At 48.7% G+C, this 24366-nt stretch overlaps 1 protein-coding gene across 1 annotated transcript in view; it reads right to left on the bottom strand.

Annotated features, from left to right (window-relative positions):
• The window catches only part of LOC147116191 (oxidative stress-induced growth inhibitor 1-like), a 297343-nt gene that overhangs the window by 20083 nt on the left and 252894 nt on the right, over positions 1 to 24366 (bottom strand). Inside the window, 1 exon segment of the mRNA XM_085990917.1 lies at positions 10160 to 10283. Within this exon segment, the coding sequence (XP_085847043.1) occupies positions 10160 to 10220 (61 nt within the window). The 5' untranslated portion in view covers positions 10221 to 10283.

Below are 24366 nucleotides of genomic sequence, written 5' to 3'. Positions count from 1 at the left end.
TGCAAGCCCCCGACCTGCACTTACCTTGCGCGCCGGCCGTTGAGCTCTGGGCCCCTGTGGAATTCCAATCCGGGGCCTGGTCCAGCTGCCGGCGCGTAGTGCTTGCATATCCCAGGGGCGCAGTTAGTTCAATGCGTCCCCTGGGATCACGTGGGCCATGGGGAGCCAATCGGAGCAGGGAATGCTCCATTCATAAGTCTGACAGGAAGTGATGTCAAGACTTATTAAATACTACGGCCCCAAAATAGCACTAAATCTTCAAATAAATTTTTTTTTAATCACATTTTTTAAATAAACTATAAATTACATGAAATAACTATTTTGAACAATAATTTAAATTTTTGAAAAAAATATTTTTATTTTCTAACGGGGTTTAAAATAAACTTACCTTGCTTTAAAGTATTTAAAAATAATAAACCTGTGGAAAAAATGTTTTAATTTTAATTAATTCACCACTTACCTTGTAAAAAGCAGGCCTTACGCCTGGTTTTTACATTTCTAACTTCTGCAGGCTTACCCTCCCGGGAAAACGTGTAAAAAAAAACGAAGTTCAATGCGCACGCGCAGCCTCTCCCGCACAACCGTTCGACCTCTGAACCCCTTCGTTCAAAGGAACGGAAGTGCCGGTTTCCCGCGCATGCACAGTGCATGCAGGAAACCGGCACTTCCTTTGAGCCTACGGGTGAGTACCCCGTGCGGGAGGAAAAAGAGGGGAAGAGCTATAGTGACAGGGGATTCTATTGTAAGGGGAACAATAGGTGTTTCTGTGGCCGCAAACGAGACTCCAGGGGTGTGTTGCCCCCCTGGTGCAAAGGTCAAGGATGTCTCAGAGCGGCTGCAGAGCATTTTGGAAGGGGAGGGTGAACAGTCAGTTGTCGTGGTGCATATAGGTACCAACGATATAGTTAAAAAACGGGATGAGATCCTAAAAGCTGAATATAAGGAGTTAGGAGGTAAATTAAAATATAGGACCTCAAACGTCGTAATCTCAGGATTGCTACCAGTGCCACGTGCTAGTCAGAGTAGAAATAGGAGGATATTTCACATGAATACGTGACTAGAGGAATGGTGCAAGGGGGAGGGATTCAAATTCCTGGGACATTGGAACCGGTTCTGGGGGAGGTGGGACCAGTACAAACGGGACGGTCTGCACCTGGGCAGGACCGGGACTGATGTCCCTGGAGGAGTGTTTGCTAGAGCTCTGGGGGAGAGTTTAAACTAAAATGGCAGGGGGTTGGGAACCTGAGCAGGGAGACAGAGGAAAGGGAAACAGGGATAGAAGCAAAAGACAGGAAGGAGAAAAACAAAGGTGGCAGTCAGAGAAATCAAGGGTTTAAATCAAATATGGCCACAGTAAATAATTCTAAAAGGTCTAAGAGCATTAAAAAAACAAGCCTGAAGGCTTTGTGTCTTAATGCGAGGAGCATTCGTAATAAGGTGGATGAATTAGCAGCGCAAATAGAGGTAAATGAATGTGATATGATTGGGATTACGGAAACATGGCTCCAGGGTGACCAAGGCTGGGAACTCAACATACAGGGGTATGCAATATTCAGGAAAGATAGGCAAAAAGGAAAAGGAGGTGGGGTAGCATTGCTGGTTAAAGAAGGGATTAACACAATTGTAAGGAAAGATATTGGCTCTGATGATGTGGAATCTGTATGGGTAGAACTGAGAAATACCAAGGGCCAGAAAACATTAGTGGGAGCGGTGTATAGACCCCCAAACAGTAATGCAGAGGTTGGGGATGGCATTAAAAGGGAAATTAGAGAAGCGTGCAATAAGGGCACAGCAGTCATCATGGGTGACTTTAATCTACATATAGATTGGGCTAACCAAATTGGTAACAATACTGTGGAGGAGGAATTCCTGGAGTGTTTACGGGATGGTTTCCTGGACCAATATGTCGAGGAACCAACTAGGGATCAGGCCATCTTAGACTGGGTATTATGCAATGAGAAATCTTGTTGTGCGAGGCCCCTTGGGTCGGAGCGATCATAATATGATAGAATTCTTCATTAAGATGGAGAGTGAAATAGTTGACTCAGAGACTAGGGTCCTGAATTTAAATAAAGGGAACTATGATGGTATGAGACGCGAGTTTGGTAGGATTGATTGGGTAATGTCATTCAAAGGGTTGACGGTGGATAGGCAATGGCAAACATTCAAAGATCGCATGGATGAACTACAGAATTTGTTCATCCCAGTCTGGCATAAAAATAAATCAAAAAAGGTGACTCAACCGTGGCTAACAAGGGAAATTAGGGATAACATAAGATCCAAAGAGAGGACATATAATTGGCCAAAAAAAGCAGTAAACCTGAGGATTGGGAGCAGTTTAGGATTCAGCAAAGGAGGACCAAGGGATTAATTAAGAGGGGGAAAATAGATTATGAAAGTAAGCTGGCAGGGAATATAAAAACTGACTGTAGAAGCTTTTATAGATATGTGAAGAGAAAAAGATTGGTGAAGTCAAGCGTAGGTCCCTTACAGTCAGAATCAGGGGAATTTATAATGGGGAACAAAGAAATGGCAAACCAATTAAATATATATTTTGGTTCTGTCTTCACAAAGGAGGACACAAATAACGTCCCAGAGATGTCGGGGAACATAGGGACTAATGAGAGGGAGGATCTGAAAGAAATCAGTATTTGTAAGGAAATGGTGTTGGGGAAGTTGACTGGATTGAAGGCGGATAAATCCCCAGGGCCTGATAATCTACATCCTAAGGTACTTAAGGAAGTGGCCCTGGAGATAGTAGATGCATTGCTGGTCATCTTCCAGAACTAGATAGACTTTGGAACAGTACCCATGGATTGGAGGGTAGCTAATGTTACCCCACTATTCAAAAATGGTGGTAGAGAAAAAGCAGGGACATCGGTGGTGGGGAAAATGCTAGAGTCCATTGTAAAAGATGTAATAGCAGAACACTTGGAAAGCAGTGACAGGATCGGACAAAGTCAACATGGATTTACAAAAGGTAAATTGTGCTTGACTAATCTACTGGAATTTTTTGAGGATGTAACTGGTAAAATAGATAAGGGAGAACCAGTGGATGTGGTGTATTTGGACTTTCAGAAGGCTTTCGATAAAGTCCCGCATAAGAGATTAGCGTGCAAAATTAAGGCACATGGGATTGGGGGCAAGGTATTGACTTGGATAGAGAACTGGTTGGCAGATAGAAAGCAAAGAGTTGGAATAAACGGGTCGTTTTCCGAGTGGCAGGCAGTGACTAGTGGGGTACTGCAGGGATCGGTCCTAGGACCCCAGCTGTTCACGACATATATTAATGATCTGGATGAGGGAATTGGATGTAATATCTCCAAATTTGCAGACGACACAAAGCTGGGTGGGAGGGTGTGCTGTGAGGAGGATGTCGTGAAACTCCAGTATGATTTGGACAGGTTGGGTGATTGGGCAGAAACATGGCAAATGCACTATAATGTGGATAAATGTGAGGTTATCCACTTTGGTGGCAAAAACTGGAAGACAGATTATTATTTGAATGGCAATAAATTGGGAGAAGGGGAAGTGCAAAGAGACCTGGGTGTTCTTGTGCACCAGTCGCTGAAGGTAAGCATGCAGGTGCAGCAGGCGGTTAAGAAGGCAAATGGTATGTTGGCCTTCGTAGCGAGAGGGTTCGAGTACAGGAACAAGGATGTCTTGCTACAGTTGTACAGGGCCTTGGTGAGACCGCACCTTGAGTATTGTGTGCAGTTTTGGTCGCCTTATCTGAGGAAGGATGTTCTTGCCATGGAAGGAGTGCAGCGAAGATTCACCAGGCTGATACCTGGGATGGCAGGAATGACGTACGAGGAGAGATTGTGTCGATTGGGCTTATACTCACTGGAGTTTAGAAGATTGAGAGGGGATCTCATCGAAACCTATAAAATTCTGTCAGGCCTGGACAGACTAGATGCAGGAAGGATGTTCCCGATGGCCGGGGAGTCCAGAACTAGGGGTCATAATCTAAGGATAAGGGGTAAGCCATTTAGGACAGAGATGAGGAGGAATTTCTTCACCCAGAGAGTGGTGAAGCTGTGGAATTCTCTGCCACAGAGGGCGGTGGAGGCCAGTTCATTAAATATATTCAAGAAGGAGTTGGATATATTTCTTAAGGCTAAAGGGATCAAGGGATATGGGGAGAAGGCAGGGACAGGGTACTGAATTTGGAATATCAGCCATGATCTCATTGAATGGCGGAGCAGGCTCGAGGGGCCGAATGGCCTACTCCTGCTCCTATCTTCTATGTTTCTATGTTTCTATGTTTTACTCACCTGTGGAGACCCGAATTTCTGGGCCATTATTTCCCTAGGGCAAGTGCAGTTGCTAAGCAACAGCATAGCGAACAGACTAAGGTTTTGTTAGTTTGAATGGCAGGGCTGCGGAACAGCTTCAAGCAGGATCTTCTTCTTAGGAAGTCCCTCAGAACCGAGGATGACTTGCTTCCACATTAAAAATGAGTTCTCAGGTGACTGATGAGTCCAATGCAGGACCTACAGTCTCTGTCACAGGTGGGGCAGACGGTGGTTGAAGGGCGAGTGTGTTGGGTGCTTGGGCTGACGTGCGCTCCTTGCACTGCCTGCGCTTGGCTTCCGCTTGCTCCCGGCGAAGAGACTTGAGGTGTTCGGCGCCTTCCTGGATGCTCCTCCTCCACTTAGTGGGGTCTTGGGCCAGGGATTCCCAGGTGTCAGTGGGGATGTTGCACTTTTTCAAGGAACCGTTGAGGGTGTCCTTGCAGCGTTTCCTCTGCCCACCTGGGGCACTCTTGCTGTGTCGGAGCTCCGAGTAGACGCTTGTTTTGGGAGTCTCATATCGGGCATGCGGACGATGTGACCCATCCATCGGAGCTGATCGAGCGTGGCCAAAGCTTCTATGCTGGGGATGTTGGCCTGAGCGAGAACACTGACGTTGGTGTGCCTATCCTGCCAATGGATTTGCAGGATCTTGCAGAGGCAGCATTGGTGGTACCTCTCCATTGCTTTGAGGTGCCTGCTGTACATATCACAGTGTTTAACATGTCACCATTTACATGTTTTGTTTCCTCAAAGTCATTTATATTTAACAATGAAGGAACGGCTAGGGTGGCCACTTGGCTAGTTTTTCAGTGCTTCTCCGGAAAGTTCTAGAATGTCATGTAAACCCCAAAAGTTTGTTTGTAATATAGAAAGAAAGCCCTTGGGGGAGATTTTAACTGAGGTGCAGTATGGTGTCGTGTTATCCGAATTTCGTGTTTCCCACACAAATCTAAATGGATGTGGGAGATTGGCCAATTGATTTCCAACGTGTGGGAAGCCTTTGCAAATGGGTTTTTCATGACAGAAAATCCCCTCCGATGATGTCTACATTGCTGTTGCATTTAAGGTCCACAGCAAGCCTTGCTTCTTCTGCAGACTGCCAAGCTTCTTGACTGTGCAGTGTGAGGGAGCTGCAGCAAATATGACAGGCGGGAGAGCCAGATCAGCTCCTCGATTTGACGAGGTGGCACTGCAGGCATTCGTGGATGGGGCTAGGGCCAACAGGGAGGTGCTCTTCCCTTCATCAGGGAGGAAGAGGCCTCCCACTCAGACCAAGGCAGTGTGCATGCAGGTGGCTGAGGAGGTCAACTCCTTGGGAGTCACCCGCAGAACCTGGATACAGTGCAGGAAAAGATTTCATGACCTTCAGCGCACTGGAAAAGCGAGTATGAATTTCCCATCACCCTCAACCTGATCCCCATTGCCTTTCCTCACCAGCACTCAGCTTTAGCAATCTGTTCCTCCACATCCCACTTGACACTGACATCCATGCACCCTTACCCATTCCCTCTCTCTCTATGCTCAGATTCACATAACTATTCGACCATGCAGCCCTCACACTCCCTATCACGCTGATGCTTTGAACACAACTGACAACACACAGGGAGGGCCCTTGGTCTTGCAACCTCACTCCATCTTTGTCTCCTTCTAAGTATCTATGCTATGCAATCTCTACACTCACTCCTTCATTCTCACTCAACCTTCACTTGTCTCCCTCATTGCAGGAAAAGAGAGCTCACAACAAAAGAGAGCGAGCCAGGACAGGAGGAGGGACAGCCTCAATAGCCCACCTGACCCCCTGGGGGGAGGATGTCCTGGAAATTATGGGAATAGAGGATGATTCGTGCGTGGGGGACGGACAGACGGGTGTAACACAGCAAGCTGGTGACAGAAAATTTTCCCATCTCTCTCTTTGAAATTGCATGAGTCGCTGATAATGATTGTGAAGCTGTAACAGATGGACTTATGAGCATCTGCAAAAAGCTATGTGCATGTAGCCATTGCATCACATCTCTGACTCTTTCCATTACTCCCCCACAGGACCATCACAAGCATCTGTCCCCCCTAGCCAGGAAGAAGAGGCTGAGCAGCCAGACTCCTCAGAGGAAGCTGCAACCTCTGAGGCGCAGCGTCAGCAGAATTCAGCGCACCCAGCACCAGCGCAGACACTCACACCTCGGTGGGACTTTCGGGACATAGAGTAGTGTTGTCACCTGGTGTATCACAGCTCACAAGTGAGCATCAGCAGATTGTGGAGACAGGGACAGCAGTGGAGAGTCCTCGTCGGAGGGCGCAGGACTCTGCCAGCACGACTCAGCAGCATGTCGACCCTCTGCCTCTGGGTCCATCCGTAAGATCAGAGGTGATGGAACTCCAGGCACAGATGCAGGAGTCTCTGGCAGGTTTTGTCTCTAGGGTCGCTGCGAGTGTGGAGCGAATGGAGGATTCCATAGCAAACATGAGCAGAGCCTTTGTGGAGTCATTGGCGCATGAACGCATCACCACGGAAAGGATGGCTACCTCCGTGGAAAGGATTGCTACCTCCGTCGTAAGGCTGGCTGCCGTAGAGGAGAGGATGGCTACGGTAGAGGAGAGGATGGCTATGGCCATGGAGGAGCTTAGTGGCCAGGGTATGGAAAACATGGTCATTGTTCAGAATAGAATGACATCTCTTGAGGAGCGATGAGCATCTATTGAACAGAGAAACCAGACCTTCATAGGAGTCCTTCTGAGTAGGACTGCCATTGCAAATACGGGTCCTCATGGCCCCCCTGATGTGCAGCAAGGTGCTCTCCAGCCACTTCCAGGCACTGGCCCCTTCTGGCCTGTGCAGCTTCAGGTGGGTGAGCAGCAGCCTGGCGCTCCTGCTGCTGCTGCTGTTGCTGGTGCTGCTGTTGTTCTTGGTTCTGCTGCTGCCGCGGCTGGTGCTCGAGCTCCTCTAATGCCCAGATGGGAAGGAAATAAATGGCTCCCATGCTTCTGGTATATGCCTCCATTGAGGAAGCGCTGAGTGAAGGTGGCAAGAGGGGCTTCCCAGGAGATCACACTGGAGATGGGTGTGAGGCTCCAACCTTCCACAGGTGTGGTTAAGCCTTCTAAAAGTTTCCCCAGACCTGAGATCACTAAGTCCTGCCATCTGCAAATGATGGCTGATCAAATCTCCTCTTTAATGGTTGACATGCAGTTGATAGTCAGCAATCCAATAGTGCTCCCACCAGGTTTCACATTCGTGTTTCCCACCATGCGTGTTTTATGTGGGAAAAGAGTTAAATTTGCAAGGGCCTGTTAAAATAGGATTATAGAGGCCATTTAGTGGTTATTAAGGGCCTTAAAGACCAGTCCCGCCTGTTGGATGCGGGACGGAGTCGGTCCCGCCCGCCAGTTTTTGCGATTTTAACCCCCCCGCACGTCTCCAAGACCGACTCCACGGCTCAATGAAAAATCGAGCCACTTGTATTTCTATAACCCCTTTCACATTCTCAGGACGTTCCAAAGCGCTTTACAGTTAATTAATTATTTTGTGTAGTCACTGTGGTAATGTGGGAAATGCAGCAAGCAGTTTGTGCACAGCAATCTCCCACAAACAGCAATGTGATAATGAACAGATAATCACTTTTTAGGTGTTGGTTGAGGATAAATATTGGCCAGGACACCGGAGAGAATGTCCCTGCTCTTCTTCGAAATAGTGCCCCGGGCTTTTTTACGTCCACCTGAGAGAGCAGACGGTGCCTCGATTTAACGTCTCATCCGACAGTGCAGCACTCTCTCAGCACTGCACTCCCTCAGCACTGCAGTCTCTCAGCACTGCACTCCCTCAGCACTGCACTCGGAGTGGCGACGTGTATTTTGTGCTCAAGTCTCTAGAGTGGGAATTGAGCCAATGACCTTTTGACCCGAAGTCTTTCAGAAGTCTGTTGTTTTGTGCCTTTGTGTGGAGGTGTCAGTTATTGAGGACGTTGGGGGTTTTGAATTTTCATCCTAGATCACAAGCCACAGTCTTGCCCTCAATCCCTCGGGGTAATTTTAGCTTTGGACGATATCCAAATGGATATACGTGACTTCAATGGGAAGAAAAAGGGACAGAAGTATAGCGGGCAGCCAATCCAATCGGCAATAGATCTGCTCCGCCCCTGTCGAGGGCTGCTCTCAATACAAGATGGCAGTGTCAAGAGTGGGCTCGAAGACCACCATTATCCTATGCCACAGGGTATCTCTTTACTCTCTCTTCCAGTTCACCATCCCCCATTTCCTCCAAATCGATGTCTCGAGCTCTTGCAATGGATAATGGTTACACCGCTGCCAAGTGATGAGCCTAGTCAAGAGTGCCTGCGGGCTATTCGACCACCAAAGGCATCACTGCTGATCCCAACCTATCATCGCCCCACATCTAGACATGTGCACTTCCAACGGGGGGAGGGGTGGGGGGTGTGGGTGCGGAGGAGGGTCAGTGGGTAGCAATCAGGATTGGGAACACTGACTGTTTATTTTCCCCCTCTGTAGCTATGGGGCGTTGAGACCAGTTGGATTTGTACATCCTGCTGTCCTTACTCAGCACAGACCAGGTATGAGGCCAGGACTGCACCTCTGGGAAGATCAGTGTGTCCTGTGTGATGCCCCACAGAGTCGAATAGCGTGCCAGCACTCACTATCCAAGCTAATTCTGCGACACCATGGACAGAAAATTACGGGCAGTACACCCGAAAATCTCTAAAGCATGCCCCCTGCATGAGAGCACCCCCCCCCACCCCTGATGGTGCTTATCTCCTGAGCAACTGGGTGAAGTACTGCCACCAGTGGAAGGCTTGGCTTCCAGCCTGCCTTGAGCTAGCTGGTCTCAGCTGTACTGTCAGTGGAGACAAGCAGCCAACCTTGTCAGGGGTTCTGAATTCTGAGGAAAGACCGGAGAGACTTGGGCTCTTCAACTGAGGAAGGCAGCGTCCCAGCGGTGATCTTATAGAAGGATACAAGATTGTTAAGTCTATAGTAAAAATTAACCCGGAATATTACTTTAAATGAAATTGTGTGAGTAGAACTAGGGTTTAAACTAGTGAAGGGTATTTTTACAAATGACATCAGGAAATTCTTCTTGAGGAACCTCGCAGATAGAGTACTGGAGGCAAAACCCTGGAATCACTTAGGAAACGATTGGAGACTACAATGTGGGGGAATGTTAGGATCTCCCTGGATGGGCTGAATGCCCTTTACTCATCTGGTACTATCTTGTGATCTGGCCTCGGTGCCTTGGACTGCCCCAACCTTCAGGAGAAAATTGTCAATTTTAAACAAAGCATTCGGCTTTACTGTGGGTGCTGGATTTAAGTAAACACCTCTTAACTGTCCAGAGGGAGATATCTGAGGCAGCATCACAGGCAGCTGGCTATTAGGTCTGTATTTGAAACTGGTCCCCTTGATATCACTTCCTGCTAGGCCGAGGCCTTGCCTCCTCCAGTCAGCTGTGCGATAACTCCCAGGAAAATGTCCTTGCACTTGAACTGGCCGTAAATCGTGTTGTGCACCTGTTGGGACAATACACCCACCTGAAACTGCACAGAGGAAGCACTTGGGCAGTAGAGGGCCCAAGGAAGGTTGAAAAGATTAGGAGAGAAGGCAAGGTAGGTGAAGAAGCAATGGTCACGGGACGCCAAGATTGGGTTTTAAAGGCTTAAAGATTGCAAGAGGAAAGGGAGGAACAAGGGACATGAGGAGACCTGCAGCTTTGAGGCCCTGAGAGAGAATGGGTTTGAGTACGAAGTGTTGTGAGGAGTCTTGACTCCGACACCATGAGCATACAGGGAGAAGGAGAGGGGTGTGTTGGATAGACCAGGAGTGATTCAGGACATTGATTTGGGGAGTTAACTTACCGATTACAATGACATGGAGGGGTGCGAGTCCCTGCGCCGATGATGGTCCGGTTTCATTCATTGTCCTCACAAACTCAATCACGTGCAGTCACTGTCGTGTCCCGAAGATTCATCTGTTCTCAATCTGCTGAAACAGGAATAGTAAGGGTTAAATGGCACCAGCAGGATCATCCTGAGAAAAGAGCCTGTCTTGTTAACCCCTCAGTGCAACCCCGTGTCTGATTAACCCCTCACTGTACACATGTCTGATTAACCCCTCACTGTACCCATGTCTGATTAAACCCTCACTGCAACTAAGTGTCTGATTAAACCCTCACTGTACCCCATGTCTGATTAACCCCTCACAGTACCCATGTCTGATTAACACCTCACTGTACCCTGTGTCTGATTAACCCCTCACTGCAACCCTGTGTCTGATTAACCCCTCAATGTACCCCGTGTCTTATTAACCCCTCACTGTACCCCGTGTCTGATAAACCCCTCACTGTAGCCAGGGTATGCCACAGTAAATGGCACATTTGGATGAGCATAAATTGCAAATCTGAAGATCCCTGGTTCGATCCTGTGTTTCGAAAGCCTGTTCTCTCCCAGTTGAATAAAATCCTCAGAGTAAAAGCGAACTGAGAATAAACTGGAACTGTAAGTAATTAGGCACTGAGAATGAACGAGGACTGAGCGTAAATGGGGACTGAGAGTAAATGGGGACTGGGAGTAAATGGGGACTGAGAGTAAATGGGGACTGAGAGTAAATGGGGACTGAGAGTAAATGGGGACTGGGAGGAAATGGGGACTGAGAGTAAATGGGGACTGAGAGTAAATGGGGACTGAGAGTAAATGGGGACTGAGAGTAAATGGGGACTGGGAGGAAATGGGGACTGAGAGTAAATGGGGACTGAGAGTAAATGGGGACTGAGAGTAAATGGGGACTGAGAGTAAATGGGGACTGGGAGTAAATGGGGACTGGGAGTAAATGGGGACTGAGAGTAAATGGGGACTGAGAGTAAATGGGGACTGGGAGTAAAAGGGACTGGGAGTAAATGGGGACTGAGAGTAAATGGGGACTGAGAGTAAATGGGGACTGGGAGTAAATGGGGACTGAGAGTAAATGGGGACTGAGAGTAAATGGGGACTGTGAGTAAATGGGGACTGGGAGTAAATGGGGACTGGGAGTAAATGGGGACAGAGAGTAAATGGGGACTGGGAGTAAATGGGGACTGAGAGTAAATGGGGACTGGGAGTAAATGGGGACTGGGAGTAAATGGGGACTGGGAGTAAATGGGGACTGGGTGTAAATGGGGACTGGGAGTAAATGGGGACAGGGAGTAAATGGGGACTGGGAGTAAATGGGGACTGGGAGTAAATGGGGACTGCGAGTAAATGGGGACTGAGAGTAAATGGGGACTGAGAGTAAATGGGGACTGAGAGTAAATGGGGACTGGGAGTAAATGGGGACTGAGAGTAAATGGGGACTGGGAGTAAATGGGGACTGAGAGTAAATGGGGACTGGGAGTAAATGGGGACTGAGAGTAAATGGGAACTGGGAGTAAATGGGGACTGGGAGTAAATGGGGACTGGGAGTAAATGGGGACTGGGAGTAAATGGGGATTGAGAGTAAATGGGGACTGAGAGTAAATGTGGGCTGGGAGTAAATGGGGACTGGGAGTAAATGGGGGCTGAGAGTAAATGGGGACTGGGAGTAAATGGGGACTGAGAGTAAATGGGGACTGGGAGTAAATGGACACTGGGAGTAAATGGGGACTGGGAGTAAATGGGGACTGGGAGTAAATGGGGACTGAGAGTAAATGGGGACTGGGAGTAAATGGGGACTGAGAGTAAATGGGGACTGGGAGTAAATGGGGACTGGGAGTAAATGGGGACTGAGAGTAAATGGGGACTGAGAGTAAATGGGGACTGGGAGTAAATGGGGACTGAGAGTAAATGGGGACTGGGAGTAAATGGGGACTGAGAGTAAATGGGGACTGGGAGTAAATGGGGACTGGGAGTAAATGGGGACTGAGAGTAAATGGGGACTGAGAGTAAATGGGGATTGAGAGTAAATGGGGACTGAAAGTAAATGGCGACTGAGATTAATGGGGACTGAGAGTAAATGGGGACTGGGAGTAAATGGGGACTGGGAGTAAATGGGGACTGGGAGTAAATGGGGACTGGGAGTAAATGGGGGCAGAGAGTAAATGGGGCCTGAGAGTAAATGGGGACTGAGAGTAAATGGGGACTGAGAGTAAATGGGGACTGGGAGTAAATGGGGACAGGGAGTAAATGGGGACTGAGAGTAAATGGGGACTGAGAGTAAATGTGGACTGGGAGTAAATGGGGACTGAGAGTAATTGGGGACTGGGAGTAAATTGGGACTTAGAGTAAATGGGGACTGAGAGTAAATCGGGACTGAGAGTAAATGAGGACTGGGAATAAATGGGGACTGGGAGAAAATGGGGACTGGGAGTAAATGGGGACTGAGAGTAAATGGGGACTGAGAGTAAATGGGGACTGGGAGTAAATGGGGACTGAGAGTAAATGGGGACTGAGAGTAAATGGGGACTGAGAGTAAATGGGGACTGGGAGTAAATGGGGACTGAGAGTAAATGGGGACTGAGAGTAAATGGGGACTGAGAGTTAATGGGGACTGAGAGTAAATGGGGACTGGGAGTAAATGGGGACTGGGAGTAAATGGGGACTGGGAGTAAATGGGGACTGAGAGTAAATGGGGACTGGGAGTAAATGGGGACTGGGTGTAAATGGTGACTGGGAGTAAATGGGGACTGAGAGTAAATAGGAATGAGAGTAAATGGGGACTGGGAGTAATGGGGACTGAGAGTAAATGGGGACTGGGAGTAAATGGGGACTGAGAGTAAATGGGGACTGGGAGGAAATGGGGACTGAGAGTAAATGGGGACTGGGAGTAAATGGGGACTGAGAGTAAATGGGGACTGAGAGTAAATGGGGACTGGGAGTAAATTGGGACTGAGAGTAAATGGGGACTGAGAGTAAATGGGAACTGGGAGTAAATGGGGACTGAGAGTAAATGGGGACTGGGAGTAAATGGGGACTGGGAGTAAATGGGGACTGGGAGTAAATGGGGACAGAGAGTAAATGGGGACTGGGAGTAAATGGGGACTGGGAGTAAATGGGGACTGAGAGTGAATGGGGACTGAGAGTAAATGGGGACTGAGAGTAAATGGGGACTGGGAGTAAATGGGGTCTGGGAGTAAATGGGGACTGAGAGTAAATGGGGACTGAGAGTAAATGGGGACTGAGAGGAAATGGGGACTGAGAGTAAATGGGGACTGAGAGTAAATGGGGACTGAGAGTAAATGGGGACTGGGAGTAAATGGGGACTGGGAGTAAATGGGGACTGAGAGTAAATGGGGACTGGGAGTAAATGGGGACTGGGAGTAAATGGGGACTGAGAGTGAATGGGGACTGAGAGTAAATGGGGACTGAGAGTAAATGGGGACTGGGAGTAAATGGGGTATGGGAGTAAATGGGGACTGAGAGTAAATGGGGACTGAGAGTAAATGGGGACTGAGAGTAAATGGGGACTGAGAGTAAATGGGGACTGAGAGTAAATGGGGACTGGGAGTAAATGGGGACTGGGAGTAAATGGGGACTGGGAGTAAATGGGGACTGAGAGTAAATGGGGACTGGGAGTAAATGGGGACTGGGAGTAAATGGTGACTGGGAGTAAATGGGGACTGAGAGTAAATAGGAATGAGAGTAAATGGGGACTGGGAGTAATGGGGACTGAGAGTAAATGGGGACTGGTAGTAAATGGGGACTGAGAGTAAATGGGGACTGGGAGGAAATGGGGACTGAGAGTAAATGGGGACTGGCAGTAAATGGGGACTGGGAGTAAATGGGGACTGAGAGTAAATGGGGACTGGGAGTAAATTGGGACTGAGAGTAAATGGGGACTGAGAGTAAATGGGGACTGGGAGTAAATGGGGACTGAGAGTAAATGGGGACTGGGAGTAAATGGGGACTGGGAGTAAATGGGGACTGGGAGTAAATGGGGATTGGGTGTAAATGGGGACTGGGAGTAAATGGGGACAGGGAGTAAATGGGGACTGGGAGTAAATGGGGACTGGGAGTAAATGGGGACTGAGAGTAAATGGGGACTGGGAGTAAATGGGGACAGGGAGTAAATGGGGACTGGGAGTAAATGGGGACTGAGAGTAAATGGGGACTGAGAGTAAATGGGGACTGGGAGTAAATGGGGACTGAGAGTAAATGGGGACTGGGAGTAAATGGGGACTGAGAGTAAATGGGGACTGGGAGTAAATGGGGACTGAGAGTAAATGGGAACTGGGAGTAAATGGGGACTGGGAGTAAATGGGGACTGGGAGTAAATGGGGATTGAGAGTAAATGGGGACTGAGAGTAAATGTGGGCTGGGAGTAAATGGGGACTGGGAGTAAATGGGGGCTGAGAGTAAATGGGGACTGGGAGTAAATGGGGACTGAGAGTAAATGGGGACTGGGAGTAAATGGGCACTGGGAGTAAATGGGGACTGGGAGTAAATGGGGACTGGGGGTAAATGGGGACTGGGAGTAAATGGGGACTGAGAGTAAATGGGGACTGGGAGTAAATGGGGACTGGGAGTAAATGGGGACTGAGAGTAAATGGGGACTGGGAGTAAATGGGGACTGAGAGTAAATGGGGACTGGGAGTAAATGGGGACTGGGAGTAAATGGGGACTGAGAGTAAATGGGGACTGAGAGTAAATGGGGACTGGGAGTAAATGGGGACTGAGAGTAAATGGGGACTGGGAGTAAATGGGGACTGAGAGTAAATGGGGACTGGGAGTAAATGGGGACTGGGAGTAAATGGGGACTGAGAGTAAATGGGGACTGAGAGTAAATGGGGATTGAGAGTAAATGGGGACTGGGAGTAAATGGGGACTGGGCGTAAATGGGGACTGGGAGTAAATGGGGACTGGGAGTAAATGGGGGCAGAGAGTAAATGGGGCCTGAGAGTAAATGGGGACTGAGAGTATATGGGGACTGAGAGTAAATGGGGACTGGGAGTAAATGGGGACAGGGAGTAAATGGGGACTGAGAGTAAATGGGGACTGAGAGTAAATGTGGACTGGGAGTAAATGGGGACTGAGAGTAATTGGGGACTGGGAGTAAATTGGGACTTAGAGTAAATGGGGACTGAGAGTAAATGGGGACTGAGAGTAAATGGGGACTGGGAGTAAATGGGGACTGAGAGTAAATCGGGACTGAGAGTCAATGGGGACTTGGAGTAAATGAGGACTGGGAGTAAATGGGGACTGGGAGAAAATGGGGACTGGGAGTAAATGGGGACTGAGAGTAAATGGGGACTGAGAGTAAATGGGGAGTGGGAGTAAATGGGGACTGAGAGTAAATGGGGACTGAGAGTAAATGGGGACTGAGAGTTAATGGGGACTGAGAGTAAATGGGGACTGGGAGTAAATGGGGACTGGGAGTAAATGGGGACTGGGAGTAAATGGGGACTGAGAGTAAATGGGGACTGGGAGTAAATGGGGACTGGGAGTAAATGGTGACTGGGAGTAAATGGGGACTGAGAGTAAATAGGAATGAGAGTAAATGGGGACTGGGAGTAATGGGGACTGAGAGTAAATGGGGACTGGGAGTAAATGGGGACTGAGAGTAAATGGGGACTGGGAGGAAATGGGGACTGAGAGTAAATAGGGACTGGGAGTAAATGGGGACTGAGAGTAAATGGGGACTGAGAGTAAATGGGGACTGGGAGTAAATTGGGACTGAGAGTAAATGGGGACTGAGAGTAAATGGGAACTGGGAGTAAATGGGGACTGAGAGTAAATGGGGACTGGGAGTAAATGGGGACTGGGAGTAAATGGGGACTGGGAGTAAATGGGGACAGAGAGTAAATGGGGACTGGGAGTAAATGGGGACTGGGAGTAAATGGGGACTGAGAGTGAATGGGGACTGAGAGTAAATGGGGACTGAGAGTAAATGGGGACTGGGAGTAAATGGGGTCTGGGAGTAAATGGGGACTGAGAGTAAATGGGGACTGAGAGTAAATGGGGACTGAGAGGAAATGGGGACTGAGAGTAAATGGGGACTGAGAGTAAATGGGGACTGAGAGTAAATGGGGACTGGGAGTAAATGGGGACTGGGAGTAAATGGGGACTGAGAGTAAATGGGGACTGGGAGTAAATGGGGACTGGGAGTAAATGGGGACTGAGAGTGAATGGGGACTGAGAGTAAATGGGGACTGAGAGTAAATGGGGACTGGGAGTAAATGGGGTCTGGGAGTAAATGGGGACTGAGAGTAAATGGGGACTGACAGTAAATGGGGACTGAGAGTAAATGGGGACTGAGAGTAAATGGGGACTGAGAGTAAATGGGGACTGGGAGTAAATGGGGACTGGGAGTAAATGGGGACTGGGAGTAAATGGGGACTGGGAGTAAATGGGGACTGGGAGTAAATGGTGACTGGGAGTAAATGGGGACTGAGAGTAAATAGGAATGAGAGTAAATGGGGACTGGGAGTAATGGGGACTGAGAGTAAATGGGGACTGGGAGTAAATGGGGACTGAGAGTAAATGGGGACTGGGAGGAAATGGGGACTGAGAGTAAATGGGGACTGGGAGTAAATGGGGACTGGGAGTAAATGGGGACTGAGAGTAAATGGGGACTGAGAGTAAATGGGAACTGGGTTGTAAATGGGGACTGAGAGTAAATGGGGACTGGGAGTAAATGAGGACTGGGAGTAAATGGGGACTGGGAGTAAATGGGGACAGAGAGTAAATGGGGACTGGGAGTAAATGGGGACTGGGAGCAAATGGGGACTGAGAGTGAATGGGGACTGAGAGTAAATGGGGACTGAGAGTAAATGGGGACTGGGAGTAAATGGGGTCTGGGAGTAAATGGGGACTAAGAGTAAATGGGGACTGAGAGTAAATGGGGACTGAGAGGAAATGGGGACTGAGAGTAAATGGGGACTGAGAGTAAATGGGGACTGAGAGTAAATGGGGACTGAGAGGAAATGGGGACTGAGAGTAAATGGGGACTGAGAGTAAATGGGGACTGAGAGTAAATGGGGACTGGGAGTAAATGGGGACTGGGAGTAAATGGGGACTGAGAGTAAATGGGGACTGGGAGTAAATGGGGACTGGGAGTAAATGGGGACTGAGAGTGAATGGGGACTGAGAGTAAATGGGGACTGAGAGTAAATGGGGACTGGGAGTAAATGGGGTCTGGGAGTAAATGGGGACTGAGAGTAAATGGGGACTGAGAGTAAATGGGGACTGAGAGTAAATGGTGACTGAGAGTAAATGGGGACTGAGAGTAAATGGGGACTGGGAGTAAATGGGGACTGAGAGTAATTGGGGACTGGGAGTAAATGGGGACTGAGAGTAAATGGGGAATGGGAGAAAATTGGGACTGAGAGTAAATGGGGACTGAGAGTAAATGGGGACTGAGAGTAAATGGGGACTGGGAGTAAATAGGGACTGAGAGTAAATGGGGACTGGGAGTAAATGGGGACTGAGAGTAAATGGGAACTGAGAGTAAATGGGGACTGGGAGTAAATGGGGACTGAGAGTAAATGGGGACTGGGAGTAAATGGGGACTGAGAGTAAATGGGGACCGGGAGTAAATGGGGACTGGGAGTAAATGGGGACAGAGAGTAAATGGGGACTGGGAGTAAATGGGGACTGAGAGTAAATGGGGACTGGGAGTAAATGGGGACTGAGATTAAATGGGGACTGGGAGTAAATGGTGACTGGGAGTAAATGGGGACTGGGAGTAAATGGGGACTGAGAGTAAATGGGGACTGAGAGTAAATGGGGATTGAGAGTAAATGGGGACTGAGAGTAAATGGCGACTGAGATTAATGGGGACTGAGAGTAAATGGGGACTGAGAGTAAATGGGGACTGGGAGTAAATGGGGACTGGGAGTAAATGGGGACTGGGAGTAAATGGGGGCAGAGAGTAAATGGGGCCTGAGAGTAAATGGGGACTGAGAGTAAATGGGGACTGAGAGTAAATGGGGACTGGGAGTAAATGGGGACAGGGAGTAAATGGGGACTGAGAGTAAATGGGGACTGAGAGTAAATGTGGACTGGGAGTAAATGGGGACTGAGAGTAATTGGGGACTGGGAGTAAATTGGGACTTAGAGTAAATGGGGACTTAGAGTAAATGGGGACTGAGAGTAAATGGGGACTGGGAGTAAATGGGGACTGAGAGTAAATCGGGACTGAGAGTAAATGGTGACTTGGAGTAAATGAGGACTGGGAGTAAATGGGGACTGGGAGTAAATGGGGACTGGGAGTAAATGGGGACTGAGAGTAAATGGGGACTGAGAGTAAATGGGGACTGGGAGTAAATGGGGACTGAGAGAAAATGGGGACTGAGAGTAAATGGGGACTGAGAGTTAATGGGGACTGAGAGTAAATGGGGACTGGGAGTAAATGGGGACTGGGAGTAAATGGGGACTGGGAGTAAATGGGGACTGAGAGTAAATGGGGACTGGGAGTAAATGGGGACTGGGAGTAAATGGTGACTGGGAGTAAATGGGGACTGAGAGTAAATAGGAATGAGAGTAAATGGGGACTGGGAGTAATGGGGACTGAGAGTAAATGGGGACTGGGAGTAAATGGGGACTGGGAGTAAATGGGGACTGAGAGTAAATGGGGACTGGGAGGAAATGGGGACTGAGAGTAATTGGGGACTGGGAGTAAATGGGGACTGAGAGTAAATGGGGACTGTGAGTAAATGGGGACTGGGAGTAAATTGGGACTGAGAGTAAATGGGGACTGAGAGTAAATGGGAACTGGGAGTAAATGGGGACTGAGAGTAAATGGGGACTGGGAGTAAATGGGGACTGGGAGTAAATGGGGACTGGGAGTAAATGGGGACAGAGAGTAAATGGGGAAAGGGAGTAAATGGGGACTGGGAGTAAATGGGGACTGAGAGTAAATGGGGACTGGGAGTAAATGGGGACTGAGAGTAAATGGGGACTGAGAGTAAATGGGGACTGGGAGTAAATGGGGAATGGGAGTAAATGGGGACTGAGAGTAAATGGGGACTGAGAGTAAATGGGGACTGAGAGGAAATGGGGACTGAGAGTAAATGGGGACTGAGAGTAAATGGGGACTGGGAGTAAATGGGGACTGGGAGTATATGGGAACTGGGAGTAAATGGGGACTGAGAGTAAATGGGGACTGGGAGTAAATGGGGACTGGGAGTAAATGGGGACTGAGAGTGAATGGGGACTGAGAGTAAATGGGGACTGAGAGTAAATGGGGACTGGGAGTAAATGGGATCTGGGAGTAAATGGGGACTGAGAGTAAATGGGGACTGAGAGTAAATGGGGACTGAGAGTAAATGGGGACTGAGAGTAAATGGGGACTGAGAGTAAATGGTGACTGGGAGTAAATGGGGACTGAGAGTAATTGGGGACTGGGAGTAAATGGGGACTGAGAGTAAATGGGGAATGGGAGAAAATGGGGACTGAGAGTAAATGGGGACTGAGAGTAAATGGGGACTGAGAGTAAATGGGGACTGGGAGTAAATAGGGACTGAGAGTAAATGGGGACTGGGAGTAAATGGGGACTGAGAGTAAATGGGAACTGAGAGTAAATGGGGACTGGGAGTAAATGGGGACTGAGAGTAAATGGGGACTGGGAGTAAATGGGGACTGAGAGTAAATGGGGACTGGGAGTAAATGGGGACTGGGAGTAAATGGTGACAGAGAGTAAATGGGGACTGGGAGTAAATGGGGACTGAGAGTAAATGGGGACTGGGAGTAAATGGGGACTGAGATTAAATGGGGACTGGGAGTAAATGGTGACTGGGAGTAAATGGGGACTGGGAGTAAATGGGGACGGAGAGTAAATGGGGACTGAGAGTAAATCGGGACTGGGAGTAAATGGGGACTGAGAGTAAATGGGGACTGGGAGTAAATGGGGACTGAGAGTAAATGGGGACTGAGAGTAAATGGGGACTGGGAGTAAATGGGGACTGAGAGTAAATGGGGACTGGGAGTAAATGGGGATTAAGACTAAATGGGGACTGGGAGTAAAGGGGACTGGGAGTAAATGGGGACTGGGAGTAAATGGGAACTGAGAGTAAATGGTGACTGGGAGTAAATGGGGACTGAGAGTAAATGGGGACTGGGAGTAAATGGGGACTGAGAGTAAATGGGGACTGAGAGTAAATGGGGACTGAGAGTAAATGGGGACTGGGAGTAAATGGGGACTGAGAGTAAATGGGGACTGGGAGAAAATGTGGACTGGGAGTAAATGGGGACTGTGAGTAAATGGGGACTGGGAGTAAATGGGGACTGAGAGTAAATGGGGACTGAGAGTAAATGGGGACTGGCAGTAAATGGGGACTGGGAGTAAATGCGGACTGAGAGTAAATGGGGACTGAGAGTAAATGGGGACTGAGAGTAAGTGGGGACTGGGAGTAAATGGGGACTGAGAGTAAGTGGGGACTGGTAGTAAATGGGGTCTGGGAGTAAATGGGGACTGCGAGTAAATGGGGACTGAGAGTAAATGGGGACTGAGAGTATATGGGGACTGAAAGTAAATGGGGACTGGGAGTAAATGTGGACTGGGAGTAAATGGGGACTGGGAGTAATTGGGACTGAGAGTAAATGGGGACTGGGAGTAAATGGGGACTGGGAGTAAATGGGGACTGAGAGTGAATGGGGACTGAGAGTAAATGGGGACTGAGAGTAAATGGGAACTGAGAGTAAATGGGGACTGGGAGTAAATGGGGACTGAGAGTAAATGGGGACTGGGAGTAAATGGGGACTGAGAGTAAATGGGGACTGGGAGTAAATGGGGACTGGGAGTAAATGGGGACAGAGAGTAAATGGGGACTGGGAGTAAATGGGGACTGAGAGTAAATGGGGACTGGGAGTAAATGGGGACTGAGAGTAAATGGGGACTGGGAGTAAATGGTGACTGGGAGTAAATGGGGACTGGGAGTAAATGGGGATGGAGAGTAAATGGGGACTGGGAGTAAAGGGGACTGGGAGTAAATGGGGACTGGGAGTAAATGGGGACTGGGAGTAAATGGGGACTGAGAGTAAATGGGGACTGAGAGTAAATGGGGACTGAGTGTAAATGGGGACTGGGAGTAAATGGGGACTGAGAGCAAATGGGGACTGGGAGTAAATGTGGACTGGGAGTAAATGGGGACTGAGAGTAAATGGGGACTGGGAGTAAATGGGGACTGAGAGTAAATGGGGACTGAGAGTAAGTGGGGACTGGGAGTAAATGGGGACTGGGAGTAAATGCGGACTGAGAGTAAATGGGGACAGAGAGTAAATGGGGACTGAGAGTAAGTGGGGACTGGGAGTAAATGGGGACTGAGAGTAAGTGGGGACTGGGAGTAAATGGGGACTGGAAGTAAATGGGGACTGAGAGTAAATGGTGACTGGGAGTAAATGGGGACTGAGAGTAAATGGGGACTTGGAGTAAATGGGGACTGAGAGTAAATGGGGACTGAGAGTAAATGGGGACTGAGAGTAAATGGGGACTGAGAGTAAATGGGGACTGGGAGTAAATGGGGACTGAGAGTAAATGGGGACTGAAAGTAAATGGGGACTGGGAGTAAATGGGGACTGAGAGTAAATGGGCACTGAGAGTAAATGGGGACGGAGAGTAAATGGGGACTGGGAGTAAATGGGGACTGAGAGTAAATGGGGACTGAGAGTAAATGGGGACTGGGAGTAAATGGGGACTGGGAGTAAAAGGGGACTGAGAGTAAATTGGGACTGAGAGTAAATGTGGACTGAGAGTAAATGGGGACCTGGAGTAAATGGTGACTGATAGTAAATGGGGACTGAGAGTAAATGGGGTCTGAGAGTAAATGGGGACTGAGAGTAAATGGGGACTGAGAGTAAACGGGGAACTGGGAGTAAATGGTGACTGGGAGTAAATGAGAACTGAGAGTAAATGTGGACTGGGAGTAAATGGGGACTGAGAGTAAATGGGGACTGAGAGTAAATCGGAACTGGGAGTTAATGGGGACTGAGTGTAAATGGGGACTGGGAGTAAATGGGGACTGAGAGTAAATGGGGACTGGGAGTAAATGGGGACTGAGAGTAAATGGGGACTGGGAGTAAATGGGGACTGAGAGTAAATGGGGACTGGGAGTAAATGGGGACTGGGAGTAAATGCGGACTGAGAGTAAATGGGGACTGAGAGTAAATGGGGACTGAGAGTAAGTGGGGACTGGGAGTAAATGGGGACTGAGAGTAAGTGGGAACTGGGAGTAAATGGGGTCTGGGAGTAAATGGGGACTGCGAGTAAATGGGGACTGAGAGTAAATGGGGACTGAGAGTAAATGGGGACTGAGAGTAAATGGGGACTGAGAGTAAATGGGGACTGAAAGTAAATGGGGACTGGGAGTAAATGGGGACTGGGAGTAAATGGGGACTGGGAGTAATTGGGACTGACAGTAAATGGGGACTGGGAGTAAATGGGGACTGGGAGTAAATGGGGACTGAGAGTGAATGGGGACTGAGAGTAAATGGGGACTGAGAGTAAATGGGAACTGAGAGTAAATGGGGACTGGGAGTAAATGGGGACTGAGAGTAAATGGGGACTGGGAGTGAATGGGGACTGAGAGTAAATGGGGACTGGGAGTAAATGGGGACTGGGAGTAAATGGGGACAGAGAGTAAATGGGGACTGGGAGTAAATGGGGACTGAGAGTAAATGGGGACTGGGAGTAAATGGGGATTGAGAGTAAATGGGGACTGGGAGTAAATGGTGACTGGGAGTAAATGGGGACTGGGAGTAAATGGGGACGGAGAGTAAATGGGGACTGGGAGTAAAGGGGACTGGGAGTAAATGGGGACTGGGAGTAAATGGGGACTGAGAGTAAATGGTGACTGGGAGTAAATGGGGACTGAGAGTAAATGGGGACTGGGAGTAAATGGGGACTGAGAGTAAATGGGGACTGAGAGTAAATGGGGACTGAGAGTAAATGGGGACTGGGAGTAAATGGGGACTGAGAGCAAATGGGAACTGGGAGTAAATGTGGACTGGGAGTAAATGGGGACTGAGAGTAAATGGGGACTGAGAGTAAGTGGGGACTGGGAGTAAATGGGGACTGGGAGTAAATGCGGACTGAGAGTAAATGGGGACAGAGAGTAAATGGGGACTGAGAGTAAGTGGGGACTGGGAGTAAATGGGGACTGAGAGTAAGTGGGGACTGGGAGTAAATGGGGACTGATAGTAAATGGTGACTGGGAGTAAATGGGGACTGAGAGTAAATGGGGACTGGGAGTAAATGGGGACTGAGAGTAAATGGGGACTGAGAGTAAATGGGGACTGAGAGTAAATGTGGACTGAGAGTAAATGGGGACTGGGAGTAAATGGGGACTGAGAGTAAATGGGGACTGAAAGTAAATGGGGACTGTGAGTAAATGGGGACTGAGAGTAAATGGGCACTGAGAGTAAATGGGGACTGAGAGTAAATGGGGACTGGGAGTAAATGGGGACTGAGAGTAAATGGGGACTGAGAGTAAATGGGGACTGGGAGTAAATGGGGACTGGGAGTAAAAGGGGACTGAGAGTAAATTGGGACTGAGAGTAAATGGTGACTGAGAGTAAATGGGGACCTGGAGTAAATGGTGACTGATAGTAAATGGGGACTGAGAGTAAATGGGGTCTGAGAGTAAATGGGGACTGAGAGTAAATGGGGACTGAGAGTAAACGGGGAACTGGGAGTAAATGGTGACTGGGAGTAAATGAGAACTGAGAGTAAATGTGGACTGGGAGTAAATGGGGACTGAGAGTAAATGGGGACTGAGAGTAAATCGGAACTGGGAGTTAATGGGGACTGAGAGTAAATGGGGACTGGGAGTAAATGGGGACTGAGAGTAAATGGGGACTGGGAGTAAATGGGGACTGAGAGTAAATGGCAACTGAGAGTAAATGGGGACTGGGAGTAAATGGCGACTGAGAGTAAAAGGGGACTGAGAGTAAATGGGGACTGGGAGTAAATGGCGACTGAGAGTAAATGGGGACTGGGAGTTAATGGCGACTGAGAGTAAAAGGGGACTGAGAGTAAATCAGAATTGGGAGTAAATGGGGACTGAGAGTAAATGGGGACTGGGAGTAAATGGGGACTGAGAGTAAATGGGGACTGGGAGTAAATGTGGACTGAGAGTAAATGGCGACTGAGAGTAAATGGGGACTGGGAGTAAATGGGGGCT

Source organism: Somniosus microcephalus, chromosome 6, assembly GCF_052327205.1.
Source record: "Somniosus microcephalus isolate GS21.2 chromosome 6, FLI_Smic_1.0, whole genome shotgun sequence".
Taxonomy (NCBI): Eukaryota; Metazoa; Chordata; class Chondrichthyes; order Squaliformes; family Somniosidae; genus Somniosus; species Somniosus microcephalus.
The sequence above is the reverse complement of the archived record's forward strand: the minus strand, read 5'-3'. Positions and strand labels throughout refer to the sequence as shown.